The following is a 16,375-nucleotide window of genomic DNA, read 5'->3' as shown; positions in this document are numbered from 1 at the left end:
GTGCTTTCAAATAAACCTGTTGGACTTTCATCTGGTGTTGTGTGATTTTTAACTTTGATTAAAATCAAGTAGTTAAAACTTGACCAATTGCACTTACCTTTAAAATAAGAAAACATTAGCATTTAGACTATTTTCTTAATATATATTGAGATGGTTTGGTCTGGTCCATAATAGTATCTCTCCCTCTCTGCTCAGCTTGGCTATCGTCGAATTCTGTCTTACTTACAGTAGTATCCTTCACTTTTCAAGATTCAAGTCCGTTTCGGTCATGTGTACTGCTAATTCTGCTTGAAAGAGATGTTCCCTGCAGCTACCTTGTTCTGAATAAAGCCTGTATAAAAGAGAGCGACTTAAAGGACCTGCTCTTCACTCTAATTAACTTCTCACAGTATTCTAAATCCAGACTGACCAGAGCATTATATGGCCTCAGCAGAGTGTCTTTACTCTTCTATTCCAGCCTTATTGAAATGAATATTAACATTGCATTTGCTAAATGCCAATTGAATTTGCATGTTAACCTTAGTTTAAAGTGTTTTCAACAACCCTAGTTATGCGATTTGCCAAGACTCTGGTCCCAGCCTGGTTAAAGTGGAGCCCATCCCATTAGAACCACTTCCATTTTCATCAGTACTGAAGCCAATGTCTGATGAATTTGAACCTGTTTCTGTCCCAATAATCTTTGAGCCGCATGTTTATCTCTTTAATCTTGTTGAACCTGTGCCAATCCTTTTAAATTTAGCCCCTAGCTGCATTCCCTCAGCAGAACCTCTTTTATCTTTCTACCTTTGTGGTTGGTACCTACGTGGACTATGACAACTGGATCTTTCCCCTCCGACTCCAAGTTCCTTTGCAGCCTAGGTGACATATCCTGAACCTGGACACCAGGCAGGCAACACCGTCTTGAAGACTCAATCCTGGCCACGGAGAACAGTGTCTACTCCCCTGACTGTACTATCGCTGATAACACCCATCTTTCTCTTTTCTCCCCGCTCTTGAATGGTTCCCTGTACGACATTGCTATGGTCAGTTTGCACATCCTTCCTACAGCCCCCACTCTCATCTGCACAGAAGCGGACTTAAACGATCAACATGAACACCAACTTGAACAATCTGAAGAGCTAAGTCATCTTCAGCCGTACCTCCTGGATCCCTCCATCTGCCTCACTGGTAGTTGCATCCATTTGTCCCTGACTACTGACTGAATTTTAGGTAGTTAATCTAAGGGGAGTGACTGCCTCCTGAAACACAGCGTCGAGTTGACTGTCTTCCTCCCTGAAGTGTTCAAAGCTCAGACTCCAGCTCATCAACTCTTGAGCCAGAGTTCCTCAAGCAACTAGCACTTGCTACAGATGTGGTCACTGTGAATCACAATGGGTTCCACCAGCTCCCACATCATGCAGTTACAACGCATTGCCTGTACCGTCACCTCTATTTTAATTACTTTGTTGTTAATTTGATTTTTAAAACTTTCATGCTGACCTTATGGTTTGTAGCCTGTAAATATTTCCCTATTTAACTTCAATCTGAAAGTAATCTCTAAAAGTCAGTGCTATCATTAACCAGTGAACTTTTGTGCTACGTCCCTGATCCTGTGCTTCAATTTATTGTATTAAAAAACATTACAAACCTGAAAAAAACAAAAAAATGCACCGCTTTCCACAATGCATCAAATTCCCATGTTGCCTCCAAATATCTTGAACAATATACTCAGTTGGGCTGTGTCTCACTCTGCATGTGATATTTCCTTCCTGATCATGTGAAGCTTACTGATAGAAATTTGGAATTCATTGTTTGATTTTTATTTTAATTTCATACCAATTGCTGCAGTTGATTCATAATTTATATTTAAAAGTTACACTTGACAGTAGGATGGAGGTTAGTAGGTTGGATATGTACAATTCTCATCATTGTTAGTCAGCAGATTGCTTGAGCCTGTAATTTCCAATCTATTTGTAACAGTGGGGTCATTATGGAATCAACAAGAAGATTACTTTGGTCACGTAATTCCCTACCTCAGTCTGTGTTGTAAATCAGTAATGCACTTTAAGTGGCCATTAACAAACCCCATACCACAATTGCAAAATAGCAACCTGATGTAGTTTCAGCTGAATTTAGTATCGATTTAATGAAGAATTAAAAGGTTTCTTCCAAATGGATTTACCTTTCTGCCACAAGTACATTCAACCTTCTTTCAAGTTTATTGCTGACGAAGATTAAACTACTTTATCAGAGTTTTCAACTTTGTTGTCCAATTGCTGAACATCAACTAAACCTGTCAACAGCCTAACGTTTGTATATCAGAAACCTTGAGTGTATTTTCAATGTATATGATTTTGTTTTAGTCTGGAACATCAAACTTAGAACAGTACAGCACCTGAACAGGCCCTTTCAGCTCACCATGTCTATGCTGACCATGTTTCCATTCAAAACTGATTCCACCTCCCTGTCTATGGTCTGCATTCCTCTATTCTCTATGTTCCCTGATTTTGCTTCTTTTTGTTCTAGTATCATCTTCCAAAGTGAAACATTTATTGTAATTTTAACAATAATGATCCAACCAATATTCATGACGTGTTTTCCCCCAAATAGAATACAGATGGCTATCTATTTTTCTATTTTTGAGGCAGTTTTATTAGCGTAAAGATAAATACAAAGCAGATCTCTATCTCCTCAAACTGCTTTAATTTTATTCTGAGTATTGCAGTGCAGTAGGAATTCTCACCTCGCTTTGTATTCTCTGAAACTTTCTATGAGGTATTTGAATTTGTTGCCTGAGTAACTGATGAATCAAATGCTCCATCTTGGCAATCCGTCTGTCCAGTGGACTTTTTCCCTGTTCCTTGGATGCTGCCTGACCTGCTGCGCTTTTCCAGCAACACATTTTCAGTTCTGGTCTCCAGCATCTGCACCCTCACTTTCTCCTCGAAGATTTTTCCCGATACTGCCTTCTTAGATTCTGTTAATGGATTGAGTGCTCTTTTTGTTGGCTTGTGATCAAAGTCAAAACCAGCTGTAAGTCTCTGGACAATTTCATTGATATCTTGGCCCTGAATGAACTTCACTTGCAAATCTTGAAGCCATATTGAAGCTTTATGCTGTCAGCTCCTTCAAAGTTGCAGTGTTGGTATGGGTTTTAAAAACTAGATGGTTCTGTGAACATAAAATCATACAGTATAGAAGAGGCACTTCAGCCCATCAGTCTGCCAAAAATATACTAGTACCTACACCAATTCCACATTCTTGTATTAGGCCCTTCACCGCCTTTTCACTCCAGTTCTTGTATCCTTTTCTCTTTGGAATACATGCAGTGGACCTTTAAAATGCCTGTTCTTTACTCCTTTGTTACCCCTAAATCCTCAGTTTTTGACCATTACGGTCTTGGTGGGTAAAGGTGGGTTGTCTTCTGTAACTAATTTGCCCTCCCTGCTCTGGTTTTGCTTCTGTCCTTTCTGGATACCTCCTTCCATGTGAATTCTTCTTCAGATGTTTCTGGTTACCTTCTTAGTATTGTGTCTCATGTGGGTTTCACTTCCATACTTTCAATCATAGAAGTCAGCAGCTGACGCCTGAATTTAAGAGTTTACTTCTTTTCACCGATTGCTCTTGTTTTGTATTCCTCAGCACCTGCATTTTTCTGACATCACTTCCTTCTGCCTTCCGATGGAACAAGAAATCCAGCACATCAACTACGGTTCGACTTTTAAGATGCCAATAGTCTACCTTCGAATTTTTTGTTAACTGTGAAAACATCTGAAGCTTTTGATCATCTTGAGCCACTCTCTTATTGCCATATTTTGTTTTTATTTATAAAAACAAATTCTACACTTTTTCCCCCTGGTTCTCCCCCACTACTTTCCTCCCTCATGTTCATACTTGAGTGATTCTGTTACATAACTGATCCATCCACTGCCCTATGGCACATTGATTGTCTTTTCATTGGCAAGTTGATGCCTAGGTTATGGCTTCCCTCCTCTGTAACTGAATCCTTGGCTTTATGATGCATTGACCTCAATCAGTAAAAATAGGTGTCAGCACCTCCTTCACCATAATCCTCAACACTGGTGGCATCAATATTCATGAGTTGCCCACATGTGGCTTGCTAAATATCTCCATCTGACTCTGGAGACCGTATTCAACATGAATACAAGTGGAAGTGCTTGTAGAAATTTAATTTAACTATGACTGTTAGACCTAGGGTCGAACTCAAAATCAGACCACTCCAGGTACAAGTTTGTTTTGGCTAGATTCACAAATTTTGGAAGTTATCAAAACAGACATTACACTTAGCCAATGGACTCAGCTACTTAACAATGGAATACTGACCCTCAGTTGATCAGGGTGCTGTATTTTCTTTATCCTTTCTGCACATGCAACTAGTGAAAAGTTGGTCTTATTAACCCTTTCCAAACCCAAACTGTTGCTTTATCAGAGTCATCTCTGAACCCTGATTGGAGTGTGCGAAGCGCGGTCACATTTTTGTTATGTACATATTCACGGTCACATCTTGAATTGGATCGCTCATACATGCCCGATTTCTTTAGAAATTAATGGTTGTCTACTGACATTACCTCCCGTTATCTACTGATTGAAATCTTGAAAGACCATTCATATGTAGGGTTGTCCCTGCACATGATAACTTTATCTATCATTTAATTGAATTTTATGGCATACTAAGAAAATAAGAGAATATTTTGACATCTTATTTGTCCTGTTGTTTAGACTAGGGGGCTGTAGGCTGCCATGTACTTGTGAATTAAACCTTGAGTTTGTTATTTTAAATCTTGCTTTAATGATAGAAACATTTTGTCGCATTAAGCATCCATAAATGACTGTTTCCGATGCAATCTGCTGGATATGTTAGCTGTGTGCTTCGAATCAGTTTCTTGAAAATAAGAAGAGTGGAAACAGTTGCTTAAAAATTTGCGACATGAACCTTACATGCAAAATCGTAAAGTAAGCATTATTTAACAGTTATACAAAGTGAGTACCAATTACAAGTGCAAAACTAACAATGTAAAAAGATAAGTGAGCTGCACATTTTTAAACATTAAATGAATGTATAATTTGAGTGACAAGTTTAGAAGAATTGCGCTGTTTACAAAATTAGTGACGCATTTTGGTTAAAATCAACTGATTTGATTTATTATTGTCACACGTACCTACATACAGTGACAAGTGTTGTTTTGAGTGCAATACAGGCAGATCATACCACACAAAGTGCATTATGATAATGCAAGGAGAAAGCTGTTCTTGAATCTGTTCAGACATCTGTTCAAACTTTTGTATCTCCTACCTGACGGAACAGATTGGAAGAGTATAACCAGGGTGGGAAAGGTCAAAATACGTTGGTTGCTTTTCTGAGGCAGTTGGAAATATAGATGGAGTCAATGGGGAAAGGAAGGCTGGTTGTGTGATGGATTGGACTTTGTTCACTACTTTCTGTAGTAGCTTGTGGTCTTGGGAAGAGCAGCTGCCAAACCACAGTGTGGGCGTTCAGGCAGAATGCTTGCTATAGTGCATCTATAAAAATTAAAATTCTTTGTGCACATGCCTAGTTTCTTTAGCCTCCTGAGAAAGTAGAGCCGTTGTTGTGCTTTCTTGACCGTTGCGTTGATGTGGGTGGACCAGGACAGATTGTTGATGATCATCACTCTCAGGAACTCGGCCTTTTCCACTTCAGCACCATTGAAGCAGTCAGAAGCATGCCTTCCACTACACCTCCTGAAGTCAATGATCAGCTCCTTTATTTTGCTCTTGTTCCTGGAGAGATTGCTGTCTTTACACCACAGCATTAAGCACTCAGTCTCTTTCCTGCATTCTGTTTCATCATTGTTTGAGTTCCACCCTACAACAGTGATTTTGTCACCAAACTGGTAAATAGAGTTGGGATGCAATTTGGCCGCATAGTCGCTAGTATATATGGGGACTGAGTATGCAGCCTTGTGGGGCACTGGTGTTGAGAATTATGGTGGAAAAGGTGTTGTCACCCACATTTACTGAGTGCAGTCAGTGGGTCAGAAAATTGAAGATCCAGTTGCAGTGGTACAAGGTGAGACTTAGTTCTGAGTTTAGAGATGAGCTTGTTTGGAATTATGGTATTGAAGGTGGACTCTGAGTCAGTAAGCAAGAGCCTGACGTAGGGATCTTTGTTATTCAGAGTTCCAGAAATGATTGTAGGGACAGGGAGATGGCATCTGCTGTGGACCTTTTGCGCCAGTGGGTGAATTGAGAAGGATCAAGACAATAGGATAGGTAGAGGTTGATGTGAGCCATGACTAATCTCTTGAAGTACTTCATAATTATGGAGGTCAGAGTCATTGGGCAGTAGTCGTTGAGGTACTCTGCATGATTTTCCTTTGGCACCGGGATGATGGTGATCTTCTTGAAACTGGACTTCATATCATTGTAAGGAGAGGTTAAATACTTCTGTCAGCTGGTCCACACAGGATTTAAGTGCACAGTCGGGGACTCGATTCAGGCTGATTAACTGTAAATACATGAAGCAAAAATGTGCTTTTCTAAATAAAACACTACAAATTAAAGCCTAGAACACAGCGGTTGCCTTTCTTTCCTTTGCTGATAATGACTTAACATATGTGAAACAATGTAGTTTGCTCATTCAACTGTAACCGAGTTTGTCATTTACTCTGCTTAAAACCCTATAGTGCACTCTCTCCTCTGTTAAGTAATACGACTGCTTAGTGTAAGTCAAGTCCTGCATTGGTTATAATTAAACAAAATATTAGTTTAATTGATTCCTATACTGTAAACTAAACTAATCATGAATTTCCCTACATTGTGAGCAAGTAATCTGAGATATGTGTGTGTGTCTCTGCGTAAAGTGGGTGAGTGGGGGACTGAGTATGAGTGAGAACTATAAGACAAGGAGTGAGTCCTCTTCCTTCCCCAAAATACTAGCCATGTACTGAGTTGGGAGATGAGAAAAGCCTTAATTACTTCTCCCCCATACTTCTATGAAATCTGCCGAGGCCAGCTCAGATGTCATCAGATGCATTTAGAAGCTTTATGTTTGTTAGCTTCATTATATTGTACTGCCTAATGGTCACCACTGCCTTCTCCATAGGATAACTATGGAGGGACTAGTCAGAAATGATCACATTTCATCAATTAATTAAGAAGAAAGCTATGTTTGAATCTCTTAAATCAGGTCTCTATCTCAACAGGTATATCCAAAGTAACAGATAATATTCTCTTTCTGCAGTAAGATTGACCACACCATCCTGCACACACAACCCATTTCTCCGTTTTCCAGCTCAGAGGAGTGGTCAGTTGGAGAATGAAAAGGTCCAGTTTTGTTTTTGCTTTCTGTTGTCAAACAGTTCAATTTTGGCATTCTCCAGGAATATGTCTTTGGCTCCTTCCTCTTCTGTACTTGCATACTATCTTTGGAGAAGTTGCACCAACTGAGAGGTCTAACTCCTAGGAAATCACTGACCAATAGTTTTTTTCAATTACAGGCTACACTATTCTAAGATACACTCGACTAACTATCTACATCTGAAACCCCTTATTCATCGAAATACAAGTTTTAGATATTTATAATTTTAAGTTTGATAGCCCTTTGTCTCCACTGACTTTTAACACACTTGCCATTAATATGAATTGTAGACTGAACTGTTGTTGGATTTGTATATTGTGTAACTTGATACTTTTGTGGTGGTGGTGTGGGTCACAGTCTTAAGAATATGGGGTAGACCATTTAAGACAGATGAGAAATTTCTTCACCCAGAGTGTGGAACTTTTCATTACCGAAAGTGGTTGAGGCTAAAAGATGTTTTCAAGGAGTTAGATATGCTTCTTGGAACTACAGGAATCAAATGGTATGTGGGGGGGAAAGTGGGTGCAGAGTACTGAGTAGGAAGATCAGACATGATCTAATTGAATAGTGGAGGGTGCTTAAAGCGCTGAATGGCCTCCTGCTGTTCTTGTTTTCTATGTTTCTACATTTTCGGCCTTCATTATTCAGGTACTAAGTCTAGCTACCCAGCTGAACCCAGCACAAAAAAAGCACATCCATGAATTATGAGTAGGAGAATGCCAGTCAGTGCTTTTATTCTGCTTTAACATTCAACAAGATCATGGTTGACTGATCATAGCAAGATGGTAGCACTGAAGCTAACCTCTTATAACCTTTGACTAGTTAATCAACAATTTATCTACTTCTGCATTATTGACGTTTATAGTTCAGTAATGCCAACAATGGATACTTAAACTACTGAATGTTCAGGAGGCTGTCATCTATGAATTGACTCGGGACCTTTGCTGCTCATTAATGAAAGAAGTTTTCTTAAAAATTCTTCCTTTGTCCTTTGCTTTCAGGAAGAATCCCGTGTCCTCAGAGTCAAGGTTATTTCAGGCATTGATCTGGCTAAAAAAGACATCTTTGGAGCCAGGTATGTAGATCATACATTGATTTCACAGGATTCTTTGTTTTTATGAGATTTATCAAAGGTTGAGTATAAAGAAGTGAATGCATTGAATAGTGATGCTTCAAACTCCCTAAGGAAGCTGAAATATCACTGTTTAGGAACTGTCCTATCATGAGAAATTAACATTTCTATCATGAGAAATGCATAAGATCAGGGTGTTGATTGTGTTGATCAAAGATTGATGTAGGTGATATGAGTTTCACCTTCTGGGTCACTGATAACAGTGTGGGAGAAAGATGGAGCTATCCTGTTGGGACAGTTGCAGCTGAATAGCATTATCATCCTCTGATTGCAGATGAGATTGTAAACTCATCTCATTTTAAATGAGAGAGAGAGAAAAAGTGAGGGCATATTTAGTAGGTTAAAAAGCAGAGGCAATAGAGTACAATAGCAAAAAGGTTGCGATAATCAGAAAGGAAGTACAGAAACTTCAGTTAAGTTGTGCCAACAAATAAGGACATGGTGTGGAATCAAAGGATCAGAATGCATGCTGAATTTGGAACGAAACAGGTTAATTGAAAACACAATGAAGTAAATATATTCTGATTGTCAAGATAAAGTCATGGCAGCAGGGTGACCAAACCTACATGCCAAGGGTACTTTATGAATTAATAGGAGGGAAAAAAAAGGTGGTGGTTGGAGTGGGGAGGGTGGGCGTGCTCTATTATGAGAAGATAGATGAGTACAGTGGGGTGCGAGATTACCTTGGTTCAGAAGTGAAGATATGGAATTTGTTTGGATGGTGATGCACACAGTTTTTTTTTTAAAAAGCACCATTTTTGAGAGTACGTGATGTCCTCACTTTAAGTTGGCGTTACATTCCTGACAATTATGACATTCAATGAAAAAGCTTATGTTATCAGTGGATGTCGGTTCCGTAGACCTTCCATTAACAGAAGGGGAAAAAAAGTTGTCTGTGCTCTCTTAAGGTGCAGTATAGTACTGCCTACTGAAAATTGTTAAAATCAGAGATTGGTTAAACAAAATAATTGGCAACCTAAAATATATTTAAAAACATAAAAGAAAAATGTCTAGTACTATTAGATTGGCCAGGCTCCATCTAGTTGTAGATGTTAGTTGGTGTCCGTGATCAATTCACTGACTAACCTCTGCCACGACATGGAGCCCAGTATCTCAGTTTGTATTAGGCAGGAGGCAAGGATGATGGAGTGGAGCTACTAGACAGTGGAGGATCGGGATGTGTAGCCTAGAGGTAGGAGTCGGGGTGGAGAGAATGAGGCCTGAGGTTTGAGATTGTAACGGGAGAAGTAGATAAGAAAGAAACCCTGTAGAAAGGACAAATATGGGAAGCAAGGGGGACTGAGGCTGGGGGCATAAATTAGGAAGCAGGACCAAGATGGAGTCCAGAGGGCATTGCCAATGGCCACAACAAAAGGTTGAGCATGGCTGAGATGCACACAGTGCAGCATGTTAATGACATTAAATTGAAATGCACAATAAGAAACAGGATCCAAAGAATAAAAAAAACATTATTACATTAAGCAGGCAGTGATAAATTAGAACTGCCTGCTGTTCATAGGCCTTCGTGACTGAAGCAACACCTGTGGAACAGTATATTGGTAAATAAGAAATAGGGGTTGAAAGAGAGATCATGTGATAATTTTGGGCACTTTTAATCATTTATAGTTTGGATGAATCAAATGAGTAAAGATAACCTGGAAGATTATTCAGGATATTTTCTTCGAGAATTACATTTCTGAGCCAAACAGAAAGCAGTTTTAGACATGGGGAATTGTGTAATGAGACATGATTAATTAATGGTAAAGGAGCCTGTATGCAACAGTGATCATAAACATTGCAGAAGTTTGCATTAAGTTGCTGCCTTGATGTGTGGTGGAGCCAGGTTCGATTGAGATGTTCAAGAAGGCATTGAATGAATATTTGGATAGAAATAGTGTGCAAGGGTATGGAGAAAAGGCAAGAAATCAGCACTAGGTAATGACACATGTTTAACGAGGTAAAAACAATGACTGCAGATGCTGGAAACCAGATTCTGGATCAGTGGTGCTGGACGAGCACAGCAATTCAGGCAGCATCCGACGAGCAGCAAAATCGACGTTTTGGGCAAAAGCCCTTCATCAGGAATGGAAGGGCTTTTGCCCGAAACGTTGATTTTGCTGCTCGTTGGATGCTGCCTGAATTGCTATGCTCTTCCAGCACCACTGATCCAGAATGACATGTTTGTAAAGCTGATGCTGGTGAAATGGCCTCCTTCTACACAATATCAATTCGATGATTCTGAAATATACTGAGGAGGATGGCTAATTATAAAAGCTAATGAGACACACCCTCTACAATTGCTTGAGGATTAGTGGCTGGAAAGAATATGGTAAAAAGTTTAAGAATGAGTGAGTCAAAAAGAAAATGGTGGGACTAGTCAGATTGAGATAAAGCTCACTGAACCTTTTCTTAGTCAAAAGCAAATCGTAAAAAAAGTCAGCTGATGGGGATTTGAGAGATGGGGTAAATGGTTGTTTTTGGGTTGATAACTGGGTGGAATATCACAAGGGGTCGTGTTGAGCTTCCAGTATTTACAATTTACATCTACAACTTGGATGAAGGGTCTGAGAAAAAGGTAATGAAGTGTGCTGATGGCACAAAGATAGACAGGAAAGAAAGTTGTCAGTGGGTGGAAGGGGTTCGGTCATCAAGTGTATTCAGTACTGACTTATTAATTTCTTAAGGATGTGGGGCTTGTGCATGAAAAAGGGCTGAAGATGCAGAGATAGGCAGAAGATTGACCAAAGGGAATAACACCAATACAAGCATGATAGGCTGAATGGCCTCTTCTGTGCTTTAATTGTTCTGAAGATCAGCCGTGAATGGGAATGGGCAGTTTCGAGGAGCCAAATTTATCTTTTTGCAACCTTGTAGCACAGAGGTCTGCAAAGGGATTATAAAGTAGGTTAAGCAAATGAGCTGAGTATCATGTGAAAAATGTGAGCTTGTCCACTTTGGGGTCTGATTAATGTTTACTTAAAGAGAGAAAGAATATCTGGTTCATGAATCACAAAACGGTAGTATGCAGGCACAGCAAGTGATTGAGAAGGCAAATAGGATGTTGACCTGGCAAAGGGAATAGAATGTAGGAAAAGGGAAATACCACAGTAGAGGAGGGCCTTATTGAGATCAAAACTGTGGTACTGTGTAGAATTTTTTGTCTCCTTACTCAGGACATAATTAAGTGAAAGTTCACTCAACTGATTCTTGTTATGAAGTGGATTCTTTTGAGCAAAGGCAATCAGGATAGGCCTACATTAATTACAGTTTAGAAGAATGAGGGGTGATTTAATTGAAACAGTTAAGAATCTGAGGAAGTTTGACAGTGTGACAGCTGGGAGGATGTTTCCCCTTGTGAGGGAATCTAGATCAGTGGGAGCGGTTTCAACACTGTAGAACCTCAGCTACTTTGGGTTTCTGATCTATTATTTGCTTGTGTGATCTAAAATTCCATTTGCTAGCTTCACTCCACAAGCTGGTGGCATCAGTTTTCAACCATCAAAGTACTTGTTTCCCCTGAGCGCTCATCCTGAGATTTTCAGGGGGCTACTTTTTGGATTCCAGAGACTCCTTTATTATTCTCACTAATTTCTTTATTGGGTATTGCAGTTGTATAATAACATAATAGTCTGCAGTTGTATTTTGAGGATTTCCATCTTTACCTAATGTAGCAAAAATGGAAGCAGATAACGCTGTCCAGTGTTCTTTGGTTTCGTTCAACCAATTTCATTTTCCTTTTCCCTCGGTAATTCTTTTCCAAGTGGCCAATGAGTTAGAATAATCACTTTCAAATGTCCAACTGTGCAACTAGGAGATTATGCACACTAATTCTGCAGTACACAGCTAATCATCAGATAAAGAATAATTTAATTCACTTACTTGACATTTCAGTCATATTTTTTCCTCAGCTAATCTACCTTCAATGCATGATTAGTTGTGCTTAAATGAAATATGGATTTGAACTCCTTATTACAAACAGCCCAGCTACATTAAAAGCACATAGCACTTCTATAGAGGTGTTAACTCACTGGCCATAAGCCCTCAGTGCCATATGTTTTTGTAATGACCATTGAAGGTTTATACAGAAATATAGAAACAGACAAATGCTGGCCCTCTGAAATATCGTGATGACTTTACCCCAGCATGACATGTGGGTCTTTGTTGTGGGGCTGTGATCCGGGGACTGAGTTTTAAACATTCAGGTCCAGGTTTTGAGTTATGGGATGTTGTGGGATTGGGGATAGTATTTACAGGTCAGAGAGCTGGTTTCACTGTGTCCATATCAGTGTGGTGGGCTTTGATTTGTGAATGTCTAGATTTTGGGGATATGGATACATGTCCAAAGTAGGAGTAGAAGGAGTAGATTTAGATTAGATTAGATTAGATTACATTACAGTGTGGAAACAGGCCCTTCGGCCCAACAAGTCCACACCGACCCGCTGAAGCGCAACCCACCCATACCCATACATTTACCCCTTACCTAACACTACGGACAATTTAGCATGGCCAATTCACCTGACCTGCACATCTTTGGACTGTGGGAGGAAACCGGAGCACCCGGAGGAAACCCACGCAGACACGGGGAGAACATGCAAACTCCACACAGTCAGGCGGGAACTGAACCCAGGTCTCTGGTGTTGTGAGGCAGCAGTGCTAACCGCTGTGCCACTGTGCCGCCCACTTAGTGATTCTATCCATAACTAGATTGATCTTATTAATGCAGAAGCTACTTGAAGTCAGTTGTGATGGTTGTCTAGCCTTTGGAAACTGGATTTGGAAGCTGTTGGAATGTGTGGCCCATATCCAGTTTTCAGGATTTATTGGTTTTAGCTTTGTAGTTTGGAGGTTCTGAGTCCTTGTTTTGGCCTTCTAACCGGTTTAGGTGTACGTTTTGTATAATCTGTGCCTTTACTTTAAGTAAAAAGTAATCTTGGTCTTCTCTCCAATGAATTTGGATTTTGCGCACTCTGGCATTTGAGAGATCCAGATATTGAGTGGACCAGTCCAGGCTATAGGCTACTACAGGTCTATGCTTTGAGGTTGAGAGAGAGGACAGGATTTAGATGGGAACAGATGAGATAGAGAGGGATATTTAAAAAAAGGGGAGTTGTGTTTCTGATTAAAGGAGAATATTATCAATGTACTTAGGGAAGACACCTTGGAGGGTTCATCCAACAAGGTCATATTAGTAGACCTCTGGAATAGAAAGGGTGCAGCCACTTTGGGTTTGTATGACAGAACTCTCCATAACCAGCAGGTGATAGAAGAACAAATATATGGAAAAATGTAAAAGCAACAATGGATTGTTGTTGTGGGTGATTTTTACTTCCCCTATATTGACTGGGACTCGCCAGGGGCTTGGATGAGGAAGAATTTGTTCGGTGTGTCCAGGGTGGTTTCTTCGAAACAAGATGTAAATAGTTGAACTAAGGAAGGGACCATACTTGATCTGATGTTGGGGAATGAGCCCGGTCGGGCGATCAACGTTTCAGTCAGACAGCATTTCGGGAACAGTGACCATAATTCTGTAAGTTTTAAGTTACTTCGAGATAAGGATAAGAGTAGTCCTTGGTTCAATGTACTAAATTATACAATATTAGGTAGGAACTGAGGAATGTAGATTTTGGGAGCCTGCGTAAGGATAAATCCATATCTGGCATGTAGGAATCTTTTAAAGGCCAGTTCATTAGAGTTCAGGACCGGCATGTTCCTGTGAAAATGAAGGATAAAGATGACGAGTTTGGAGATCAGTTGTGAGCTGAGTCAAGGGAGTGGCTCAGTGGTTAGCACTGCTGTTCCACCGTGCCAGGAACCCGGGTTTGACTTCTCCCTCTGGCGACTTTGTGTGTGGAGTTTGCACATTCTCCCCGTGGGTTTCTTTTGCATGCTTGGGTTTTCTCTCTCAGTCCAAAGATATGCAGGCTGGGTGGATTGACCATGGGAAATTGTCCATAGTGTCCAGGAGTGTGTAAGCTGTTGGATTAATGTTGGGAAATGCAAGGCTACAGGATGGTCTTTGGAAGGTTGGTGTGGACATTGTAGGCCAAATGACTTGCTTCCATACTTAAGGGGTTCTTTGATTCTATGAAAAAGGAAAAGGAGGCATAGGTTTAGGAAATCAAAGACGGACAGAACGCTTGATGAATACAAAGATAGCAGGGAAAAATTCAAACAAGGAATTAGGAAGGCTAAAAGGGGATATGAAATGTCTTTGGAAATCAGGAATAAGGAAAATTCTAAGGCATCTTAGACATGTATAAGGAGCAAGAACATAGCTAGAAAAAAGTTAGGTCCAAGGACCGAAGTCCAAGATTAGGTCAAGGACCAAGGAGGGAATAGCATGGAGCCAGAGGAAGTGGGTTAGGTCCTTAACAAATATTTTGCATTGGTATTCATGAAGAAGAAGGACATTATGGATGAGGAGTCTCAGGAGGGGTATATTCTAGGGCATGTCAGTATTAAAAAAAAAAAAAGGTGTTGGATGTTTTGAAAATAATTAATCCAAGCAATTTCCCAGGACCTGATGGGATCTATTCCAGAATGCTGATGAAGAGAGGTGAGAAAATTGCTGGAGCCTTGTACTAAATCTTTGTATTCTCTTTAGTCACAGGAGAGGTTCCAGAGGACTGGAAAGTAGCCAATGCTTTCCCATTATATAAGAAGGGAAACGGAGATAATCAGGGAAACAGGCGGGTGAGCCATACATCAGTTGCAGGGAAATTATTTGTGAAGATTCTTAGTAACATGATTCACTCACATTTGGAAATATATGGACTTATTTGCAATTAGCAACATTGGCTTTGTGTGGGGAAGATTGTGTCTCTCAAACTTGTTTGTTTTTTGAGGCAGTGCCAAAGATGATTGAGGGCAAGGTGGTAGATGTTTTGTACATGGACTTTAGCAAGGCCTTTGACAAGGTGCTTGAGTAGCTGACATAGTAGGTGAAATCACATGAAATCTGCCATATGGAACTTTGAAGACTGTTGCAGTGTAGAGATGTTTTTCTGACTAGAAATCTGTGACCAGTGGTACTCTGCATAGAGGGTGGGAAATGGTAGATGGAGTTTAATCTGGACAAATGTACAGTGATGCATTTTGGAAGGTCTAATGGAGGAGAGAGGTATACAGTAAATGGCAGAACTCTTAGTAGTGTCAACATACAGAGGGATCTGGGCATACAGCTTCACAGTTCCATGAAAATAACAACACAAGTAGATAAGATGGTCAAGAAGGCATATTGTATGCTTACCTACATTGATCAGGACATAGAGTACAACAGTTGGCAAATCATGTAGCCATACAGAACTTCAGTTGGGCCACATTTGGAATATTGTGTGCTGTTCTGGTCACCACAGTACCAGAAGGATGCGGAGGCATTGGAAAGGTTTTGAAAAGATTTACAATGGTATTGACTGGTTTGGATAGTTTTAACAATGACAGGAGATTGGAGAGATTGGTTTGGTTTGATTTGACTTGAATGTCAGAGGCTGAATGGCAATGTGGTAGTGCTTTACAAAATTGTGAAGCATGGATAGCCCCTTCCAAACTCATGACCACTTACATTTCCATTTAGAAGGACAAGAGCAGCAGATACATAGGAACACCACCACCTGCAAGTTCCCCTCCAAGCCACTCACCCATCCTGACTTGGAAGTGTATTGCAGTTCCTTCACTGTCACTGGGTCAAAATCCTGCAAATTCCCTCCCTCGTGACATTGTGGATCGACTAGAGCACATGGATTGTAGTGGTTCAAGATGCAGCTCACCACCACATTCTCAAGAGCAACTTGGGATGGGCAGTAAATGCTGGCCAGTCAGCGATGTCCATGTCCCACAAGTGAATAGTGAAAAAGATAGCATCTGTGATTGAAGAAGCTGCACTGAAATGCATGGAAATCTGGGAG

The 16,375-nt window shown here is 40.3% G+C and overlaps 1 protein-coding gene across 4 annotated transcripts in view; it reads left to right on the top strand.

Annotated features, from left to right (window-relative positions):
• Positions 1-16,375, top strand: part of nedd4l (NEDD4 like E3 ubiquitin protein ligase) — a 497,553-nt gene that overhangs the window by 115,445 nt on the left and 365,733 nt on the right. For 2 of the 4 annotated variants that reach the window (XM_087990460.1, XM_043677840.2), the window contains exon 2: positions 8,341-8,414. The exons of the other annotated variants lie outside the window; for them this stretch is intronic. In XM_087990460.1, the coding sequence (XP_087846586.1) occupies positions 8,341-8,414 (74 nt within the window). The remainder of the gene's footprint in view (positions 1-8,340; positions 8,415-16,375) is intronic. 4 annotated transcript variants of the gene reach the window in all.

Source organism: Chiloscyllium plagiosum, unplaced genomic scaffold (genome assembly GCF_037043375.1).
Source record: "Chiloscyllium plagiosum isolate Xiang-an unplaced genomic scaffold, Cpla_swu_hap1 HiC_scaffold_1, whole genome shotgun sequence".
NCBI lineage: Eukaryota > Metazoa > Chordata > Chondrichthyes > Orectolobiformes > Hemiscylliidae > Chiloscyllium > Chiloscyllium plagiosum.
This window is presented reverse-complemented; position numbering and strand designations above follow the sequence as displayed.